General features: G+C 34.5%; 3 protein-coding genes across 3 annotated transcripts in view; 1 reads left to right on the forward strand and 2 right to left on the reverse strand.

Moving 5' to 3' along the window:
* The window catches only part of LOC122523815 (hillarin), a 41148-nt gene extending 22565 nt beyond the window's left edge, over positions 1-18583 (reverse strand). Inside the window, exon 1 of the mRNA XM_043645685.1 lies at positions 18246-18583. The gene's annotated coding sequence lies outside the window, so the exon portion shown is untranslated. The remainder of the gene's footprint in view (positions 1-18245) is intronic.
* Positions 379-18989, forward strand: LOC122524270 (E3 ubiquitin-protein ligase lubel). Its single transcript, XM_043646418.1, has 21 exons — positions 379-794; positions 2318-2407; positions 2606-3028; positions 4197-4409; positions 4554-4802; positions 4895-5379; positions 5980-7172; positions 7966-8249; positions 8439-8534; positions 8935-9090; positions 9564-9932; positions 10091-10274; positions 10599-15781; positions 16649-16846; positions 16927-17205; positions 17282-17371; positions 17445-17601; positions 17706-18036; positions 18266-18391; positions 18491-18659; positions 18911-18989. The coding sequence occupies exons 1-21, from the start codon at positions 789-791 to the stop codon at positions 18938-18940; spliced, it is 10311 nt and encodes a 3436-aa protein (XP_043502353.1). The 5' UTR covers positions 379-788; the 3' UTR covers positions 18941-18989.
* LOC122523817 lies at positions 18973-20147 on the reverse strand. The gene is made up of 2 exons (XM_043645687.1): positions 19809-20147; positions 18973-19736 (listed from the first exon to the last, which is right to left on the reverse strand). The coding sequence occupies exons 1-2, from the start codon at positions 19895-19897 to the stop codon at positions 19136-19138; spliced, it is 690 nt and encodes a 229-aa protein (XP_043501622.1). The 5' UTR covers positions 19898-20147; the 3' UTR covers positions 18973-19135.
* Positions 20148-20225: the final 78 nt, after the last annotated feature.

A 20225-nucleotide genomic window follows, 5' to 3' on the forward strand; every position in this document is an offset into this window, starting at 1 on the left:
CTGCGATAAAAAACAAATGCCATGATTTATTTTTTTTTTGTAACGAGATCAATAATCGTTAGAATACAATCTTCCGTCGAAATAATTAAGAATGAATACATTCACCGTGACACAGATATATATATATACATATGTGTTTCTAATTAATTCAATTAGTTTCAAGAAAAAATAAAACAATACGTGTTGAGAGAATTTTATAAAATATAAATAATTATACTCTCAACGTAATAAACAGAATTTCAAAATAAATAAATATAATAAATTATTTATATATTTTGCGTTCTATAAATCCGATTCAATTAATTGCAATTAGTATTTTTATTTAATTTTAATCAAATTTATCCTATACATCTATTTAATTAATTCGATTATCGGAATTACTGTAAAAAAAAATAAAAACATGACGTGTTCGAAGCCGAGATCATTTACCCTAGCGATCATTTAAAGAGACTTGTCTCGTACAATTTCGAATAATAAGAGAAAGAAATAATAAGAAATAATAAGAAAGAAAGAAGATAGAGAAATACGTCCGAAAGTTCTTGTTTCAAAGTTTTCGTTTAGCATCGTGATATATTTACGCGAACGGGGAGACTCCGGTGGAAAGGATGGTGGCATCGGTCCAGCAACCACGTTACGGAAATAGATTTCGGCGCTGGTAATGCAACGGGGGCTTTTCTCGTAGGCAAAACGTTAGACCGTCAAGAGGAAGAAGATCAGTAACGCGTCGGCCAGTTCTCGAGGAAAATATCCCGGGGAGCAACAACAATATCCGACTCCGCGAACAACACATGAACGTGAGTGTCGAAAAACGAGCCCTTAAACAACGACAAAATATCCTCAACGATAATCGAGAAGTGATTTTCTCGATAAATACGATCATGCGATTGATATTTTCAATATTATTTGTGTTTACGTAAGATGTGAATATTTGACGAGTAACAAAACAAGAAAAAAAAAAAGTCATTGAAAAGAACAAAAATAATCTAACAAGAGGAGAGATCATCTAAGAGGGGCGGGAGAAGGGGACGGGGAATAGACGAAATTTACTCTCGATACATTCGTGAAGTTTTCCACAGAAGTTCGTGTAAATATCCGCGAGAATAGAACGACTCTGCTCTATTTTAGTCCAGTGCATCGTACTGAAGGAAAGAAAGAGAAAGAGAGAGAGAGAGAGAGAGAAATTTTCAACGTCAAGCTGACTTACTTTTTGCTAGCATACTTTTTGTCGTTTTTCATTATCGTAGAAAAAGAAAAGAAATTCGATAGACGTGCAAAGTAATTTTTGAAACGTTAGACAAAATTTCATTATCATCGAATAAAAAAGCATTATACATCGGACAACATTAGCTTGTCTATCTAGAATTTGGAATAATTCCAACTTGCTCGGGGCCTTCAGTAATTTCATCGAGGAAACAATCCTCGTCAAGTTCTTCTTCTATTTTTTTTCCCCCCCCATCCTTCTTCTACTTCTTCTTCTTCTTCTTCTTCTTCTTTATTTTCGTTCCCTTTCGTTGCTAATCGAAGTACGGTGAGTCAGAACGCAACGATTTGTTCCATGCCGCATAGTTTTGCAGCAAAGTAGACGAGAGAATGACGTTCCTATTTAACGTTGAACAATGATTGGACGAGTAACAATTATTATTATTATATATTAATGTAATAAAGAGCCGAGATTTTTGTGAAACTTTTATTAGAGACCTATATACGCCGTTTGGCCCGGGCGAAATTTGTTTATAGTCGTCCAAAACAGTATAACTGACGGTGAACACAAAAGAGATACCCGTGCCTCAGCTTAGAAAGAAAAGAGAAGGAGTAAACGCGTTCTAAAGATACCATCTAATTCGAGAATCTAATTCACATACATTTGTAACGTGTCTTATAATACGAGCAGCACGTTTTCGCGATTTAAAAAAAAAATGAAATGTGTTGAAAAATGTTACGTTATTTCGTATACATATATATATATATTTACTACGATATGATTACTTTTCTAAATAAATTATTATCGAATCTCATTCATATGTTACGTATAACGCGTATATTATTATAATACACGTGTCCCAGAATACGTCGACGTGGAATGTTGTGTCGCGAGATGACGACACGTTTCGTTTTTATTTTTGGACGCGGAACACGCAGACATTTTTCGTCATTGACCAGAGAGCCTGTAAATATTACACGAAGTATCGAAAAAATGGGCGTTCCCTTTTTAACATCCGGTGTTGCAAGGAAGAAGAAGAAGGAGAAGAAGAAGAAGAAGAAGATGAAGAAGCTATAAAACTTTCAACATCTATTTTTCTTCTAACGAAATTTGCAGAATCCGGGAGGTGAAAAATGGCGGCCCATGGCCATCTCGAATCCATCCACTCGATTGCGTATGGCACGGACCATGCCCCATTGGGTATTGGTACGTTTTACATAATAAACATTTTTATAAAAGATATTAAACGATTATTAAAACAAAATTGACTCGACAGAATTGGTATTCAATTAATTCATCATATTGAATGATATTGACAATATTTCCTAATGATTTTAATATTAAAACAAAAAGAAATGATATACGAATCGAATGTTGACGAGATTAATGTTTTCCCAAAAAAAGGCACAACAACAGAAGGACATGGAGGAACAGAAGGAACGAATACCAACCCCACCAAAGATACCACCACCATCCCTTTCCGGAGATTGTGGTGACCCAGATTACGAGATCATTGAATTTCCGATCCGAGGAACACCCCAGAAAACAAATCCAATGTCGAGCAACCTAACGTCCGTTACGAAGCATAGCAAATGTGCTCTCTGCGGTACGGAGAATGTATTTGCGAGATGCGACACCTGCAAAGAGAATTATTGCGAAGCCTGCGACGACATGAATCACAAACATCCCAAGAGAAGGTCCCACGTTAGGAGGAGGATCGTGACCGAGACTGCTGCTAAAAATCGACCACCTTTACCACCGAAAGGTGAAAATCTAGCTGGTCCACCTCCCGTACCACCGCCGAGAAGAAATCGCAAAAGCACTCAGGTAGGCTGCATCCTATCCTGATTCCTTATTATCCTAACTACGAGAACGTAATTCCTTTTAGAAGAAAAAAAAATAAGGAAAAAAAAGAAAACGACGACTATTTTTCTCCATTATATTCCCTTTTCACTCAATCAACTCTGTTTATCCTTTACCGATAATACCCTAATTCCGAAAATCTGCAGATACCTTTAATTAATTATTATAACGACGGATCTTTATACGTAATCTATAAACTCGTATTATTACTATTGCCAACTTACTATACTTTGACGAAAAACACGTTCACGTTTTATGATTCATTGTCACTACCAAACGTCACACACCGAGGTCACGAAGATTGTTTTATTACCCTCAGATATTTTATTATCGTTGCATTGTTTTACAGATTTTATTGTATTACCCTCGTATTGTTTTTTCTAATACACCATGTTACCGAAACAGATGACTGCCGTATTCACTGAACCCGTTCTCTCTCTCTCTCTTTCACTCACTCTCTTCTCTCTCTCTCTCTCTCTCTCTCTCTTTCTCTTATCACCATTTCCGTTTGAAGGTAACGGCGTGGAAAAGAACTTTGCCAAAGTCATCATGATTAAATATAAAAATAGAAACAAAAAGAATAGAAAAATTTCAACGAAGATACAAATCGTTTCGTTGAAACACAGTGAATATGGCAGGTTAGGGTTATAGAACACGGTAACACGATCATTTTTCATAAACCACTCTAGTTATCTTTTCCGTACCGTTACTGGTACCTTCCTTGATCTATCCTTAATCTTCCTACAGGATGATATTTAATACGCAGAAACATATGCCTACATTTGAATTATTTGCAGCAGCATCTGCCCGTCGACCTTTTCGTACAATATTTCTCATTTTGTCAGATAAATTCGATTGCAGCGTTTAAAAACAAAAAAAAAAAACAAAAAAAAAAATAAAAATAAAAACAAAAAAAGAAATTTAATTCGTAGGAGTCGGGATTCGCATTTCGTTTAAAATCCTTCTCTCCTGGTGCGTGTGATCAAACGAAGCGAATTTATTAATTCGAATTTTTAAAAGCAAGCAAATAAATATTATATAAAGAAAAAGAGAACAAAAAAAAAGAAATTGGATTGGTATTAGGAAAATGTGAAAATCCACACAAGGGTGTAAGCTAAAGTTTCGCGCTTAGGCCAAACTCACGCAGAATCAAGGAGCTACGAATCGATCATTGATCGAGAAAGGTGGAAGTACTACCAAGAGAAGTGATCTTTTCAACACTAGTGGAGGATCATCCACGACAACTAGGGAGACTAATTTTCAAGGATCGAAGATTACACGATCTACGAATAATACAACGATCGAAGGATCGGGATCGAGTACCGACAAGATGTCTACCTTACAGGTATGTTTCTTTTATTTTAATTTATTTTAACCCCATTCATTACTAGCGACAATTCTATTGAATTGTCGTGTTCCATGACGCTTAACGAAAATGTTTCATTTAATTGAAGTTCGTATAAAAGTTTGAAAAATGAACATATTTCAGGAAAGATACAGGAGATATCAGGAAGCAATGAGAGCGCAAGATGCAAATCGACGAAGACGTACACCTTCGGATGCTTCTTCGAGAGACACTACCAGTCCCAGACCACTTAGCATTGGTAGTAATAGAGGGACACCATCTTTACAACAACAACCATTACCACCACCACCACCACCTCCCAGATCTATGATGCAATCTACCAGCGTGTGCGATCTCTCGGCACCGCATATGTGGAATCTTGGAATGCATCAGGTATGTAATTCCAATAGGATAATAAAACACATGGATTTTATATCGAATTGGTGATTATAATGATCGAATTTATCAAATTCTGTTGATGTTAGGCACAATCCATGGCGCAGTTAAATCCCGGTGGTATGCCAATGATGTGGTACCCAACGAACAATCCTTGGGACGGTTCGATCAGTGGTTCGACTTTGAGTTTAAATCACCCACCACCGGCTGCTTTATGGGCATATCCCATGGGATATCATCCATCTCAAATGTTACCGCCCCATTATCCGGGTACTTTATCGAGAGCTCACAGTCCGGCCAGGAGTTTAAAATCACAGAACAGAAGATCAAGACCACCCTCCCCGTCGCCCAGTATAAAATCACGAAAGTCTATCGTTTCGAGATCGAGATCGAGAATTTCACCGGGATCACCGTCCGATGCCAGTTCCGAGGATTCCGAGGAATCCGATTTTGACGATAGACTTTCACGTGGATCCAGGACCATCAGAAGGGGTAGCGTTACGAGAAGTAACAGGCAGAGAAGTTATCAGGATAACGATACTTCCAGGAGTTTACTGTCTCGATCACGTCGAGAGTAAGTTGTTCGTAGTTACGATAGTAATATTTTAACCCTACTGGCTAAAATGATTTGAAATCTTGAACTCTTTGCGGCACGGGATTTCAGATGATAATAAAATAGCCCTGTCTTGCATAAACATTTCATTGCATTTTAAATAAAACAAAATTGGTATGTTTTTATACACATAATGTAAAAATCTTAAAAAAGAATAGTAATAGTTTAATGAAATTTGTTGTTATTGGGTGGGATTAAAAACGTCCCAGCATGCATTACGGTGTATCGAAAAGGTGGGACACTTTTAATTCCACCGTGCCTCAAAGAGTTGAGTGAATTCATCAAAACGGGATTGCGAACGAAAATCAATAACTTTCGGAATAAACAATGTCAAATGTTTCGAATGAAATATATTCTTATTGAAGTTGATTAAAAAAATAATAATTCACAGACTCGTAGATTCGAGCAAATCGTTTCGTTATTAGCAATCAACCCATGCATAGGTTTCGTATTGCTTATCATTTTTATGGAAATTAGCAAATGACATTAACATGGCTAGTAGTGTCAAATAATTCCTAAGTATGTATCATGTATTCATCATCATCGGGTTCAATTTTGTAGGAGGCTAACATCGGAGGATAGGATGACCAGCAACGAGGAACAATGGTCGGAAAATCAATCGAGCAGACGTTATTCCGTGTCCTCTCGGGGTTGTTACGAGGATTCTCGTCGTAACACAATAGATTCTCGATTGCGAAAAATTGAAAATGGAAGTTACCGTGATGATCAACGACGCGAATCAAGGCGTACACGTAAAAGTACGGACGAGGAATTGTCCGATAGAAAATCTAATCTGACTGCTACTACAACGGGTAAAACGAGAATCACCAGTTCTTCGGACGATCATTTCGAAAGATCGGATAAACGTACGACTTTGTTTTACGACGACGACGACGACGACGACGAAAAGGAGAAGGAGAAGGAGGAGGAGGAGGAGAAAAAGAAGAATGAAATATTATCGAAGAAGAATTCATTTCGTGGAATCAGAGACGACGATTCGAGAAGATCCGTCGGTCATAAAACTTCGAGGAGAACTTCGATCGAATCGGATAGACTAAATTTGGGATCTCGTGATTCGTTTACCTTGAAACGTGACGCCACCTCCACCGCCGCCACGGATTACGAATCTTCTATCAGAAACGAGGAATTAAGAAAAAAGGAAGATAACGTATCCACGAAGAGGAGAACGTCGTCCTCGTCGTCCTTTAAAAGAGAGGACTCGATTGATCAAACGTTAGAAAATGATACGAAAAAGATATCACCGCGTGAAATATCGCGAACAAGGGAAGACGACGACAGGATACTTTCTACGAGGAATAAAAGTTTACATCAAGGTACTCAAATTAACAGCAACAATAACAATGGCAATTCGATTGATACAATCGAGACAAAATCTAACACGGATAACAAGACGAAATCTCGTGAAAATCGTAAAGGTACGATCGAATTACCTGCCGACGAGTGGCCATGCGAGCACTGTACTTTCATTAACAAAATCACCGAAAAGGTTTGCGTGATATGTTGCAAAACCAGAAGCAGTGCGTTGCCACCGGAAGAAAACGCATCGGAAAATATTCAAACGAATATCGAAGAAATCGAGAGAGCTATCGAAAATGTTGACAAACAACAACAACAACAACAACGAGTGTCCAGTACAAGCGAAGATCCTAATCCCGATTTGGAAAAGAAAACAAATCTTTTGAAAATTTCTAACAGCGAGGAAAGTGGTGACAGTGGATCTACTAAGAACAAAGGTAGAACGGGACGAAAAATCAGCTTTTCTTTTGGTACCAAGTTACCCAAATGACATTTGATTAAACGTGTTCTCGTTGTTGAATCAACTCAATCTTTTTTTTTCCGCTCGTTGATTTTCGTTAATAATAATTAGACAACCACCCCTCGTTCGCACCCACCCCACACTGTTCGTCCGATTCGCGAGAGATTGCAATATGTTTCTAATTATTTTTTTACCGTTCTTCTTCTAATCAACAATAAACGATCGATTAATTGTTCCTCATCGTTACATGTGTATCCTTGAATGAATAATAAAGAAGCATGCTAAACTGTTTCTCACGTCTATCGTGGAAAGTCAAATGCGTAAGCGTATTTGAAATTTCACTATATGAATCATCAGTAAAAATTATTCTTTATTATTATTATTGTTATTATTATTATTAATATTATTATTATTATTATTATTATTATTATTCATTCAAGTTTACGTTGAAAATGAAAATTTTGTTTCAACAACGAATACGCATTTGACTTGTGGATATATTTTCCTTTACTCCAACAAAAAAAGAAAAAAAAAAAAGAAAATTAATATACAACAAATTATAAACGAATTAAATTTTGTCAGAAACTTTGTTTCTTTTTTTCTTTTTTTTAAATCGAATCGCGCAATTGCGAAAGATTTTACATCAACGTTATCGACGTTTCAATTAAACGAATAGTTGAAAATAAAAACGATAAAAGGGGCTATTTCAAAATAAACTGAAATAATTTTGTCACATGGGAAATGTAGTTTCTCGTACGATTTTGTTACAGATGTAAGCCTGACGGAAAATACGACAGAAACGATACTCGATGTCAAATTACCGGAAACGACTGCAATGAAATTCGAGAAAAAAGAGGAAAACGACGAAAGCATGAGAACTCGGACAACATTATCGACCCAAACGTCATCCTTGTCAAAAGGAACAACGACTCCTGAAAATAACGATGAATCTATCAAACAAATTGGAAAATTATTGCAATCTAATGAAAAAATCGAAGAAACTCGTAAAGTATCGACGGGAACCTCTCCGCCGCCTCAAAGTATCTCAACTCAAGTAAGCCTAATCGAAAAATGATTGTTCCCCGACATTTTTGTTGATGATATGACAGAATCGAATAATAAAAAAAAAAGAAGAAAAAAAAAAAGAAAAAGAGAGAATACAAAAGAAAATAACGAATTAGTTTCTTTTTTTAATTGTAAATTTGTAAATGGGGAAAGAAAGATAAATAAATAAATGTTTCAGACGTACGATTATCTTCCACGAGGTGGTAGTGGTACGCTTCGTAGATCATTGTCGACTTCCAAAGGATTTTTGTCCTACGAAGATAGCGAGGCAGAGGTAAAAGATTAGGGCACACTTTAACTATCATCCGTTTTTTTTCTTATTTCAATTTCTATAGAATTATATTCCAAATCAATTGAATTTAATATGAAAAAATCGTTCTCCGGATTAAACGGATGAAAGTTAAACTGGATCAGATTGATCATTAACCATTTCGTTACTAATGACCATACCTCCTCCTACCCCCATATACGAGTCGTCCCATATGAACTACCGATCCCCATATAAATAAATATATATTGATATAGGAACGAATTTATACAGAACGTAAGACGCGTGCAGTGTAACGAAAGAGTTAATAAAAAAAATGTAACAAACCTTGTCGAAGGTCGACGATCATACAAATAATTATTATTATTATTATTATTATTATTATTGTTAAAAAAACGTTACGAAGCATCTGTTACAGGAGGCAAACCGATTTACGAATAGTCCCGATCTTTATCCACGAACGATACAAGAACAATATCTACGTCAAACGATGTCAAGTCAGAGCAGAGATCGAACTCGAAGAAATTCCATCGATTCGAGCCATCTTTATTATCGCTCTAGGGTAAAAAAAAAAAAAAAAAACAAAAAACAAAAAAACAAATCCAAGAACAACCGCTAATTGCTTAACATTCTTAGCCCGATGTATTTTGTTGTTGTCGTTGTCGTTAGTTGTGCTAAGTAATGATAGTTCTTTTTCGTTTTTTGTTTAACCCAACAGTTACTCTAACAACTTTGTGTCCTCGGTGTGAACGTAGGTAGGCAAGGACGATAATAATCCTATTATTCCTTCATTTTTATTTTTCATTATTTCTTTCATGTATATACAATATATATTATTTATGTTTTTATACGTAATAAATTAGACACTAGCAGGCATTAGTTTTAATTAAATACTTTTCGTTTAGTTTCATAAATCAAATATTTCTAAACTGAGATAACTGGTTAAAGCTTGTGGCCGCTTTTATTTGAAATCAATTAAAAATCATAAATAAAAATAAAGTCTAATCTAAGATTGATATATTTGTATCGATACAGGAACCTAGCCAACCGAGATACGGTATAGAAACAGCAGGTCCTAGTACGTCATCTCAAGGTGTATCTACGTTGACTCGTCAAGGATTAGAAATAGTCGAACTTTTGCGAGAAGCCGAAAGACAAGGATTTTCAACGGACGACGTACAGATGGCCTTGACGCAGAACGCGTCCAATCCTTTGGAATGGTTAAAAACGCAATGGCCACATTCGATCGAGGCCGTTCAAATCTTGGTAAGCACTCAGGGAAAGGAACAGAGGGAGAATAATATCGGTGTCATTTCTGTGAACGAAGCTAAGGATGCATTGAGATCCTGCAAAGGTGACGTTTGGAATGCTGTCACCATTGCTGCTCAACGTAGACAACACAAGGTACATTTAATATTTACACGTAATCAATGATTCTCTTCTTCTTCTTCTTCTTCTTCTTCTTCTTCTTCTTATTATTATTATTATTATTATTATTATTATTATTATTATTATTATTATTCTTGTTTTTTCTTCTTCTATACAAAAATTTCATTATTTAGACAGCAGAAATTCTGACAAAGGGCAATTTTACGATGGCCGATGTTGTTAAAGCACTCGATAACAACGACGGCATAATAGATGCGGCATTACTCGAATTACAAAAAAATCAATTGAAACCATTTTTAATGAGGATCTGGGGTCCTCCGGTCGGGGTTGAAAACGATGGGGCTGCACCACAAGGAGGTCAGATTTGTTTTGTTCATATATACATACATTATTACAATACTATAAATACGTTGTTAAAATTTTCAAGATTAGTAATGCGGAATGCGAGCGCCTCCAAGCCAAACACTTAAATAGGAATTCGTGAGGAGATTGGACGGTGGGCTCTGGATAGCTCAATGGTTAAAGAGCAGTCAGTCGCCCGGAAAGCGGAAGATCCGGGTTCGAATTCCGGTCCAGTCGGTCCAACGGTCCAATTTTTTCACGAATCCTACAGTAATAGAAAAATAAAACTATTATATTATATATACATGTATGTTATAATTAATGTTTCTATTTGCACAGATGCGGCAGGTATTGTTGGTGGTGCAACAAGGATTCTCGAACAGATAACCAATGTTACGGATACGGAGGCGAAGAAGCAGGTAATGTCACCAATTATTGACAATTTCGTCGCATTGCAGACCGACTTTACGAAACAGCTGGCGGCGCTAAGACAAATGACTTATAATTGGGAATACGAGAAAGACCCTCTAAACAATACTCGAGGTAATAATTCGGTTGATTTGCTCGGCAGCTCGAACGGCGAAGATCCAACCATCAACGAAATCCTATTACCAAAATCTTTAGACAATATTAATCAACATTTAATACTAAATGATATTGGATTAACGGATAATACGGAAAATAACAAGGATTATGAACGAAATAATCAATTGGATGTTAAAAATGAATCGACGACAAAATTAATAGGTGAACAAAAAAATGACAATGATGCAAATGTAATAAATAATAATAATAATAATAATAATAATAATAATAATAATAATAATAATAATAATAATACGAGATTAACGAATGATCAAAAATTGGAAATCGTTGAACAGGAAAAATTTAATAATGAAAATCTAACGAAAGAAATCATTGTTAGGAATGAATCGTTGAAAGAAATAGAACATCTTGATAAAGATGATCGAAATAATAATTCCATTGATACAACGATAGTAACTTCGAGAGAAACCGTAGTAATTTCGAACGAAGAAGAAGATTTCAATTCGGAAAGATATACTACTACTGTTACGACTACGGTAATAGAGAAATCCGATGATGAAGATGTTACGAAAGGAAGAATTGATAATAAAGAAATGACGAATGAGAATGAAATATCGATGAGTGAAAATAAAATACCACAACAATTGGACGATGAAAGAAGAAGCCTTTTCTTTCGTAACGAAACTTTGCCGGAGGCTACCAAAAATATTTCTCAAGAACCTTCCTCCTCCTCCTCCTCCTCCTCTTCCATTCGAAAAGATAAAAATAGCATCGGACAATTAGATTTGAATATAATAAACGAAACGTCCAATTCCGTAATAGAAAATAATTTATTTAAAAACGAAAATTCTTCTTCGAACGAATCAAATTCGGAAGCACAAGCAAATGTTGTATCCAATAATCAATCTAAAACTATGGAATTATTCGTGTCCGCTTTTAAATCATTGCCGGAACAAATGATTGGTCCCTTCGTAGCGGCTATGAAAATGTTGTCACCCAAAGTTTCGATTAATAATACCGATGAAAATGAAAACAACGATTTAACTAATACATTGGAATCTATTATTGAAAATAAACAAAATGATTTAAGTGTGTCGGACAATAGTAAAGTAAAAAATATCATTACTGGATCATCCGCAAAGTGTGACGAAGAAAATCAATCGATAAATAATACTGCATTAGAAAAAACTAACGAAATAAAGATAAACGATATTTCCAAATCGAATGAAGAAAATATTAAAAAAGTATCATCACCGATTGGCGAGACCGTTTCAAATAATAATGAAATAAAAAATACAATTTCTAAATCCCCGGATGAAGAGAAAAAAACTATATCGATTTTTGGAACAATTGTAAATAATAACGAAATGAAAAATACCCTTACTGGATCGAACAAGAAAGAGAATAAAAATCAATCGATCGATATAAATATAAAAAACGAAAATAATGAAATCAAAAATACGAGTTCCAAATCCACAGACGAAAGGGAAGAGAATCGATATATCGATAAAACTGTATTAGACAATAACGAAATAAAAATGACTTTAGAATCGACAAATGTTAACGAAAATAAATATATAACGAAATCGAATAACGTAACAGTGAGATTAGAAGAAAAGGATTCGAGTGAAGAACAACAGAAGGATTTCCGAGCGGTAGGTACGGATCAAATTGAATCTAATACTGCGCTAACTAACATGGCACAGAACACGACGATCATAGATCAAACTTCCAAACTTAAGGACACAACATCATTAACAAACGCACAGTCATTGAATCATAATTTTCAATCGCGAACAATCATCGATAAATACGTGGACATGCATTCCGAAATTGTTCTAAATGATGATGATGATAATGATGATGATGATGATGAGAACTCGAATATTGAATTGATCAATCTTGAAAATAATTTTCTAATGATCGAAGAAACACTAATAGAAAATAATAATAATAATAATAATAATAATAATAATAATAATAATAAAGAATCGATTGAACTGGAGGATGAACTATCGAATGTAATTTCACGTATAATTAATGAACATTCCAATGATCGATCGCATCTAAATAAAACATCGATGATCGATGAATCAACCATAAACGCAAAATCATTTTCAAAGGATGCTAATAACTCTTCCAATGGTTCCGTCACATTACCCCATAACCATCCCATGATCGACTTAACGTTTAACGATAACAAACAGATAGATGCAACGTCTAAGGAAATTTTGGAGAAACGTATTTGCAACGATAATTATTCTAACGAGAGTAGGAATTTGATCGAATTTAAAGACGAATTGATACTAGACGCGCCGATATTGAAACCGACGAAAATATCCTCAGATAATCGTGAATCTAATTTGATAGATATTTTTGATCTTGAGAAAGAAGATTTGGAGAATGATATTTTTCAAGATTCCATTTCGTCCTTTATAGATTTCAATTCTAATCTTGACGAATCGTTCGATTTGTCGTCGAGATTAGAATCGAACTATCTTATAGATTCGGCTAATAATAATAATAATAATAATAATAATAATAATAATAATAATAATAATAATAATAATAACAACAATTGTGAAAGTTTGGCTAACGGTTCGTCGTTGAATCAAATTAAATCAAACGCTTCTGATGTTACTACAATAATCGTAGAAAGTAAAATATTAGAAAATATTAATGATAATAATAAATCGTGCGATTCGATAAATCGTAAAGATACGAATTACGAAGATGTCGAATTTATTAGCGAAGTTATTTTATCGCCGTTATTAAAGGACGTACAAACGGTTGAGGAAATGTTACAGGATGAAAAACTTTCTTACGAGGTAAACCAGCCCCCATCCTCGTCGTTCGTTCAAAACTCTAACTTTAACGAAAATTCTTCGAAAATATTTTTACAATCGAATATCAACGACGTGTCAGCTGGTATCATCGAAATCAACATATCCGAGTCCCCGATCATTGCAGTGAATGATTGCGCACCGATCAAAGTAGCTGACACAAATTTAGATTCGTTGAAATCGGATGAAAAAATAATTGATAACATTGACGAGGATTTAAACAACGTTATGATTTCCGATAAAATCGAATACGCTGATTCGAATGAGATAGAAAGAAGAAATTTAATAGAAACCGTTCGTATCAAGGAACGTTCCAAGTCGCCTGTTAAAAAAATCATGAGAAGAAAATCACCCGTTAAGATCGTCAAGAAAACTGGTACGATTGTACCTAAGAAAGTGTCGACAAAAATCAACGTAATTCCGCGAAACAATAATCTCGTGAAAGGTAAAAATGTAGCCGGTGAAACAACGAGGAAAGCAATCTCATCGAAAAGTATCACACAACAACAGATCGAACACGCGCATAGATCTAAACAACGATCAAACGAACTTATTAGAAACGATCGTAGTAGCAAGAAATCGGATAAAAATACGTTTAAACCGATGAAAACATTGAATGATAATGAGAAGACAATTAAATCTATCGATGAAAAATCTAATTCATTGAAATTGGATCGATCTAACGAAATTACAAATGAAAAAGACGAAAAAGATCAATGCGTTGATAAAAATAAAACGAAAATCAAATTCGTATCGAAAATCCCAATTTTGACTGAGCAATCGAAAATTCGTTCTAAAGAAAATATTCAACGTAAAACAACGTTGAAGGATAAACCAATGAAATTAAATCATATTATTTTGGGATCGATGCCAACGAAATTACCGATAGCGAGTAAAACTATATTCAAAACTAATTTGAAAGCAACGAGTACGTTGAGTGTTGTAAAAAATGTTAATAAGGAAATTGTTGAAAAGGATACCAAATCAATTGCAATTAATCGAACGGTGGACAACGAGTCGGATAAAAAAATTGAGAGCAGCAACAACGACGACGACGACGACAACGATGATAATGATGATGATGAAGTTAATTGTAGAAAGGAGAAAGAAAAATTAGAAAATAAGTTGGAAACATTAGAGATCGAAACTAAAGTGGAACGATCTAATAACAGCGAAAACGGTGATGAATCAGTTTCGAAACGCGATCACGATGATGATGATGATGATGATGATGATGACGATGATGATGAAAAAAATGAAGAAGATGAAACGGAACAAGATATTTCAGATATCGAAGGATCGAGTTCAATTTTCGATAGTTCCTCGGAAGAGTCGGAAAATTTTACCGTGCTAATGAGAGAAGTTCCAAAGTCTGGTTCGAACGAAAGTAACTTAGAAGACGAGAGTCTGTTCAACGTAGAAGATCAAATAGAAAAGACATTGCAAGCAATAAGAGCGGAATTGTCAAATTACGAGTCTGACGAATTAGAGGAAAACGAGGATTTGAAAGAGGATGAAAGAGATACGAAAAGGGAAACGGAAAATGAAGATTCCTCTTCTCTAAGCGACGAAATATTTGAGGAAGCGATATCCGGTGGAGAGGAATCCATTGATACGACAAATATAACAAAGATGGATAAAACGGAAATTATTGAAAATAATTTATTAACCAAAATTGTGGAAAGTACGTCGATCGAAGTACCCAACGAAGAAACGATGGAAACTAATTCTAAATCTAAAGAAATAAATAAAGTATTAAAAACAAAAATAAAAAGTAATTCATCGAAAGATTACGACGACGATGATAGTACGAGCAAAGTCAATGAAATGAAGAAAAGAAATACGATAAAAGTAATCAAGTTAGAAAAAAAGGATTCGCGCGAAGTGAATAATACGAAAGACGTGAAAATGATGAAAAATGTTAGAACGTTGCGAGAGGTCGATATAAACGATAAAATGAAAAAAAAGAAAGATAAGGAAAGTCCACGGGACACGAGTGGTAAAAGATTTTCTTTGGTAGCCAGTTGTATTCGTCGATTCGAGGGTGAAGATAAAACCGAAAGGAAACGTAACGAAGTTGAAAATGTCAACAACGCTACGAGAAGAGAGGGATCTCCCAAAACGGAAAGGGAGGTCAGTAAAACGATTAAAAACAACAAAACAACAAACCAAACCAACAAACCAAAAAAAGAACCTGACTATTTAATTATCCTACGATGCTGATAGCCCAATGTCTACAAACATGCTCGAGCTAATTCAAATTAAAACGAAGAGTGGCCTGATTTCATTTATTTACTTTTCTTTTAATTATAGTAATAACTTACTAGTAATAATCTTTCTCTCTCTATCTCTCTGTCTCTCCTCTATTATTTTTTAGGGTAGAGTTTATCTAGGGTAAGTAGAATTTTCCTTGTAACAAATAATTAACACTTTAACCCTTTCGTATAACTAAATTGACGATGAGTATGTACGAGATAATCTATATAGAACGATACTCGTATTAAAACGTGCCCTAACGAAAGGGTTAAATGTTATAAGAATAAGGCATCCTATTAAATAGAAAAAAAAAAAAAGGAAAAAAATCGTATACTAAAAGTATTACACGTACCATCTGACCAACATCTTTCCATACATACGACATTTAAATGTACATATATTCTTTCACGCTTTCAAATGATATTCTACTTTTTCTTCTATCAAATCGTAATAAACAAATTAATTGAAGGAGCTCGTTTCTAGACGTTGGTGCCGAACATTTTTATCTTGCATGATGGCTTACACATTCTTTCGCTATTTACTCACATTTTCTATCACTCGATCATCATTCTGTCATATCAAGCTAACTTTGCAGCATGTTCATTAGAAAGTTTAACATATATAATTGTAAATATTTTTTTGAAATCGATCCTTTATCGAGTCGTTTATCGAAAAATGTGATTTGTAAGAAAAAGATAGACGTATTAGAAATTTAATTTGATATCATTTATGTTAATTTTGCAGAGAACGGCGCGTAGATTATTAGCCGAAGGACGTGCATCGAATTACGAGGAGGCCGAAGTAGCTGCCAGTTTATTGGCTCTTAAATTTGGAGATGCAGAAGCTATTCATGCTGCCAAGGAATGTGGTAGCGTTGAATCTGCTCTAGCATTCTTACAACAAGAATGCGAACTTTGTACCGGACGTTACGCGATGAGTCAGGTCAGTGTATCAACTAAAATACAATCAATGTTTTAAAAATAATCAAAAAATAAAATAAAATATACGTATAAACATTTCAGATGATATCCATGTTGAAATGCACGCATCGATGTTGCAACGAGTGCGCAAAAAATTATTTCACCATACAGATAAGCGACAGAAATATCATAGACGCCGTATGTCCGTTTTGCAAAGAACCAAATTTAAGGGATGCGAACGAAGACGATGTTCTAGAATATTTTAGTAATCTAGATATTCAATTGAAGTCACTTTTGGATCCCCCAATTCATGAACTTTTTCAAAGAAAATTAAGAGACCGTACTCTCATGCAAGATCCTAATTTTAAATGGTGTATTCAGGTAACGTTCGGCATCATTGAAATATAGCTATTTTAAAAAGAAAGATAAATATTTAATCAAGTAAACTATCTTTTAGTGCTCGAGTGGCTTTTATGCAGATCCGGAACACAAAAGACTCATCTGTCCTGACTGTAGATCTATAACTTGTGCGTTTTGTCGGAAACCCGTATGTAAAAAGAAAACAAATGTTAACATTTAATAGTTGTAACAACTAACGTAACGACTGAAATTATTCACAGTGGGAGAAACAACACGAAGGTATAACTTGCAAACAATTCGCAGCTTGGAAAGATGAAAACGATCCGGACAATCAAGCTGCTGGTTTGGCAAAACACTTGGCCGACAATGGCATTGATTGTCCCAAGTGTAAATTCCGATATTCTTTATCTCGAGGAGGTACAATTTAAAAAATGAATAAAAAAAAAACAAACAAAAAGACAAAATACATGTTTAGAAAAAATAATTTCACAAGATTCTTAATATATAAAATATTTTTACAGGTTGCATGCATTTCACTTGCAGTCAATGCAAATATGAATTTTGTTGTGGTTGTGGTAAAGCCTTTCTTATGGGTGCTAAATGCTCGACTAGTCCATATTGCGCTAAACTTGGCCTTCACGCTCATCATCCTCGCAATTGCCTCTTCTATCTACGCGACAAGGAACCCGCACAATTGCAACAATTACTCAAGGACAATGGCATTAATTATGATACGGAAGGACCGGCAGGGGAAAGGAAATGTAAAGTACAATTGCAAAAGGAAACCCCAGGAGGTGTTGTCGATACCATTTGCAATTCGGACGTCGTCGAGGGACAAGCTGGTTTATGCAGGTTGAACATTTGCTTCACGTTCATTTTAACAATCACTCATTAAATATTACATTTTAAAAATTAATCATAAAGGTGAAAAATAAAAAAATTAGGTAAGTTTAAGCGACGCAAGGAGAACATTCGAAAAAAATAAATCTATGTTTCCTGCGAATCTCCCGATCCTAAAAATAATCCTTAATTAATTAATAATCTAATCCTAAGATACTAACAAGTTGTCCAATATATTCAGGATCCATTACGTCGAGTATCTCGTTCGAAAGATACGTTCGATGCAGCTGGAACCTCTTCCGCTGTTGAATGTTGACGATCTCGAGACTTGCGTTAAACGAAGCGGCTTAAAGCTACCTCCAAATTGGTACGGGCGTGACCCAGAAAACTACAGGAATGATCTGAAGGAGGTAAAAAGAAAAAAGTGTACAAGATACGACTAACATCTGGGTACTTTTCCCCGCAGGCAGCACTACATTGAATACTTGGCGGGCCTGGTACTCAAAAACAAGCTGGACCCTGTTGCCATCTTTGACTTGAACGACGCCAAGCAAGAGTTGCGCCGACGGGGAAAAGTTCCCCCTGCGAAGGACCAGGAAATGTCCGAACAGGATTATCTCCAGGCGTGTATTCAGGTGACTAACAATATTCCTATCCTTTCCTTTCGTCTTAATCCTTCCATCGAGATTAATCTATTGTAAATAAAGAACATAGATATTATACTTAAATTAATATACTAAAAATCAAACTAACTTTACTTTTTTTATCATCAAAGATGAGCTTATATGCTTTCGCATATACTTTTCTTTTTATATTTATTTATTTATTACATTAATCTTTCATATTAAAGTTGTCCATACCACATGGATGTATTACTATTTTACAGATTGTACAAAAGGAAATTCCACTGGAATAATAGGAAATAAAGATGCGAAAGAACCTTCAAGATTCTAGAGAAAATCTAACTTCTACGTACTTTAATGAAGTCATTATTATTTACATATTTTATCAGCCGCATGTAGGAAGTAATGCAATACTCAATAAATTACTATACATATAGGCATAAATCGTGGTTTAGTGCAATAGGATGAGAAAAGATTTTTCATTTCTTTTATGAAAGTTCTTTTAAAAAATTTGTTAAACTCTTTCTACTAGGTGGCGTCATACCTTGATTTACTATATCTTTCAATTTATTTATATTCAATTTCTTTATTTTCGGTTTATTTAAATTCATTTTAGATTGATTTGTTTTATTCGTTACAGGAGTTTTTTGACTTCCGCTAGATTGTAATTTTGAATTTAAATTTCCAGAAATATTTAATCCAACCGTTTTATCTTTTCCTTTTCTCTTTTTTTTTTTCTGTTGAATATTAGATTTCTCTAACGCATTTTCAGAAGTCTTAACTATTCTTTTCGGTTTAGTAAATCGAACTTCAGTGCAACGCAAACATGCAAAACATCTTATAGACATTTTATTCATTTCATTCTTTTTGCATTTTTTAATTAATTTAGCTTGTAGTTTGGATATTTTATTCTCATCGGTATTAGTTTTAATCATCTTACCAACAGAGCGGGACATTTTTTTACCAGGTAATATTCTTACTTGATGATTCGTAGTAGCCCAAAGTGAGCCGCAATGAGAACACATCGTTGAAGGACCAAAATATAATTTTGGTAATTCAACTTCCTTAGCTAAATTTCTACAACGTTCTCTAAAAGTATTCAATTTGAATTAATTTAATTGTAATCCTAAATAATGAAGAAAAGGTTATGTTTATACTTACATATAATGGTTCTGTAATCTATTCGCTTCTGGACATTTGAATTTTGTCAAATATTGAGTTACATTCCACAAGTGTTCAATCTTTTCCATAATGATCGTTTTAACACTTAATTAAAATAACTTAATTAAAATTTTAATCGAAAATTTAACACATAACTGATAAACACGAAGAAACTCGTAGCGCACATGAATATAACCTCGAATACGTGCGAAGCCAGTGGCCAGTGATTACGAAAGAATCCATCAGATGGCAGTGGAATTTTGAAAGGTTACAGAACAAAGTATTTTTATTTTCTTACCATATCTCTGTTAATTTTATAATGAAAAATTATAATGAAAATAGTAGTAACAATTTTTAAACTACAAATAGATATATATATATATATATATATATCAAGTTCATGTATGCTCATAAATC

The sequence above is a fragment of the Polistes fuscatus genome, unplaced genomic scaffold (assembly GCF_010416935.1).
Source record: "Polistes fuscatus isolate 324 unplaced genomic scaffold, CU_Pfus_HIC Scaffold7, whole genome shotgun sequence".
NCBI lineage: Eukaryota > Metazoa > Arthropoda > Insecta > Hymenoptera > Vespidae > Polistes > Polistes fuscatus.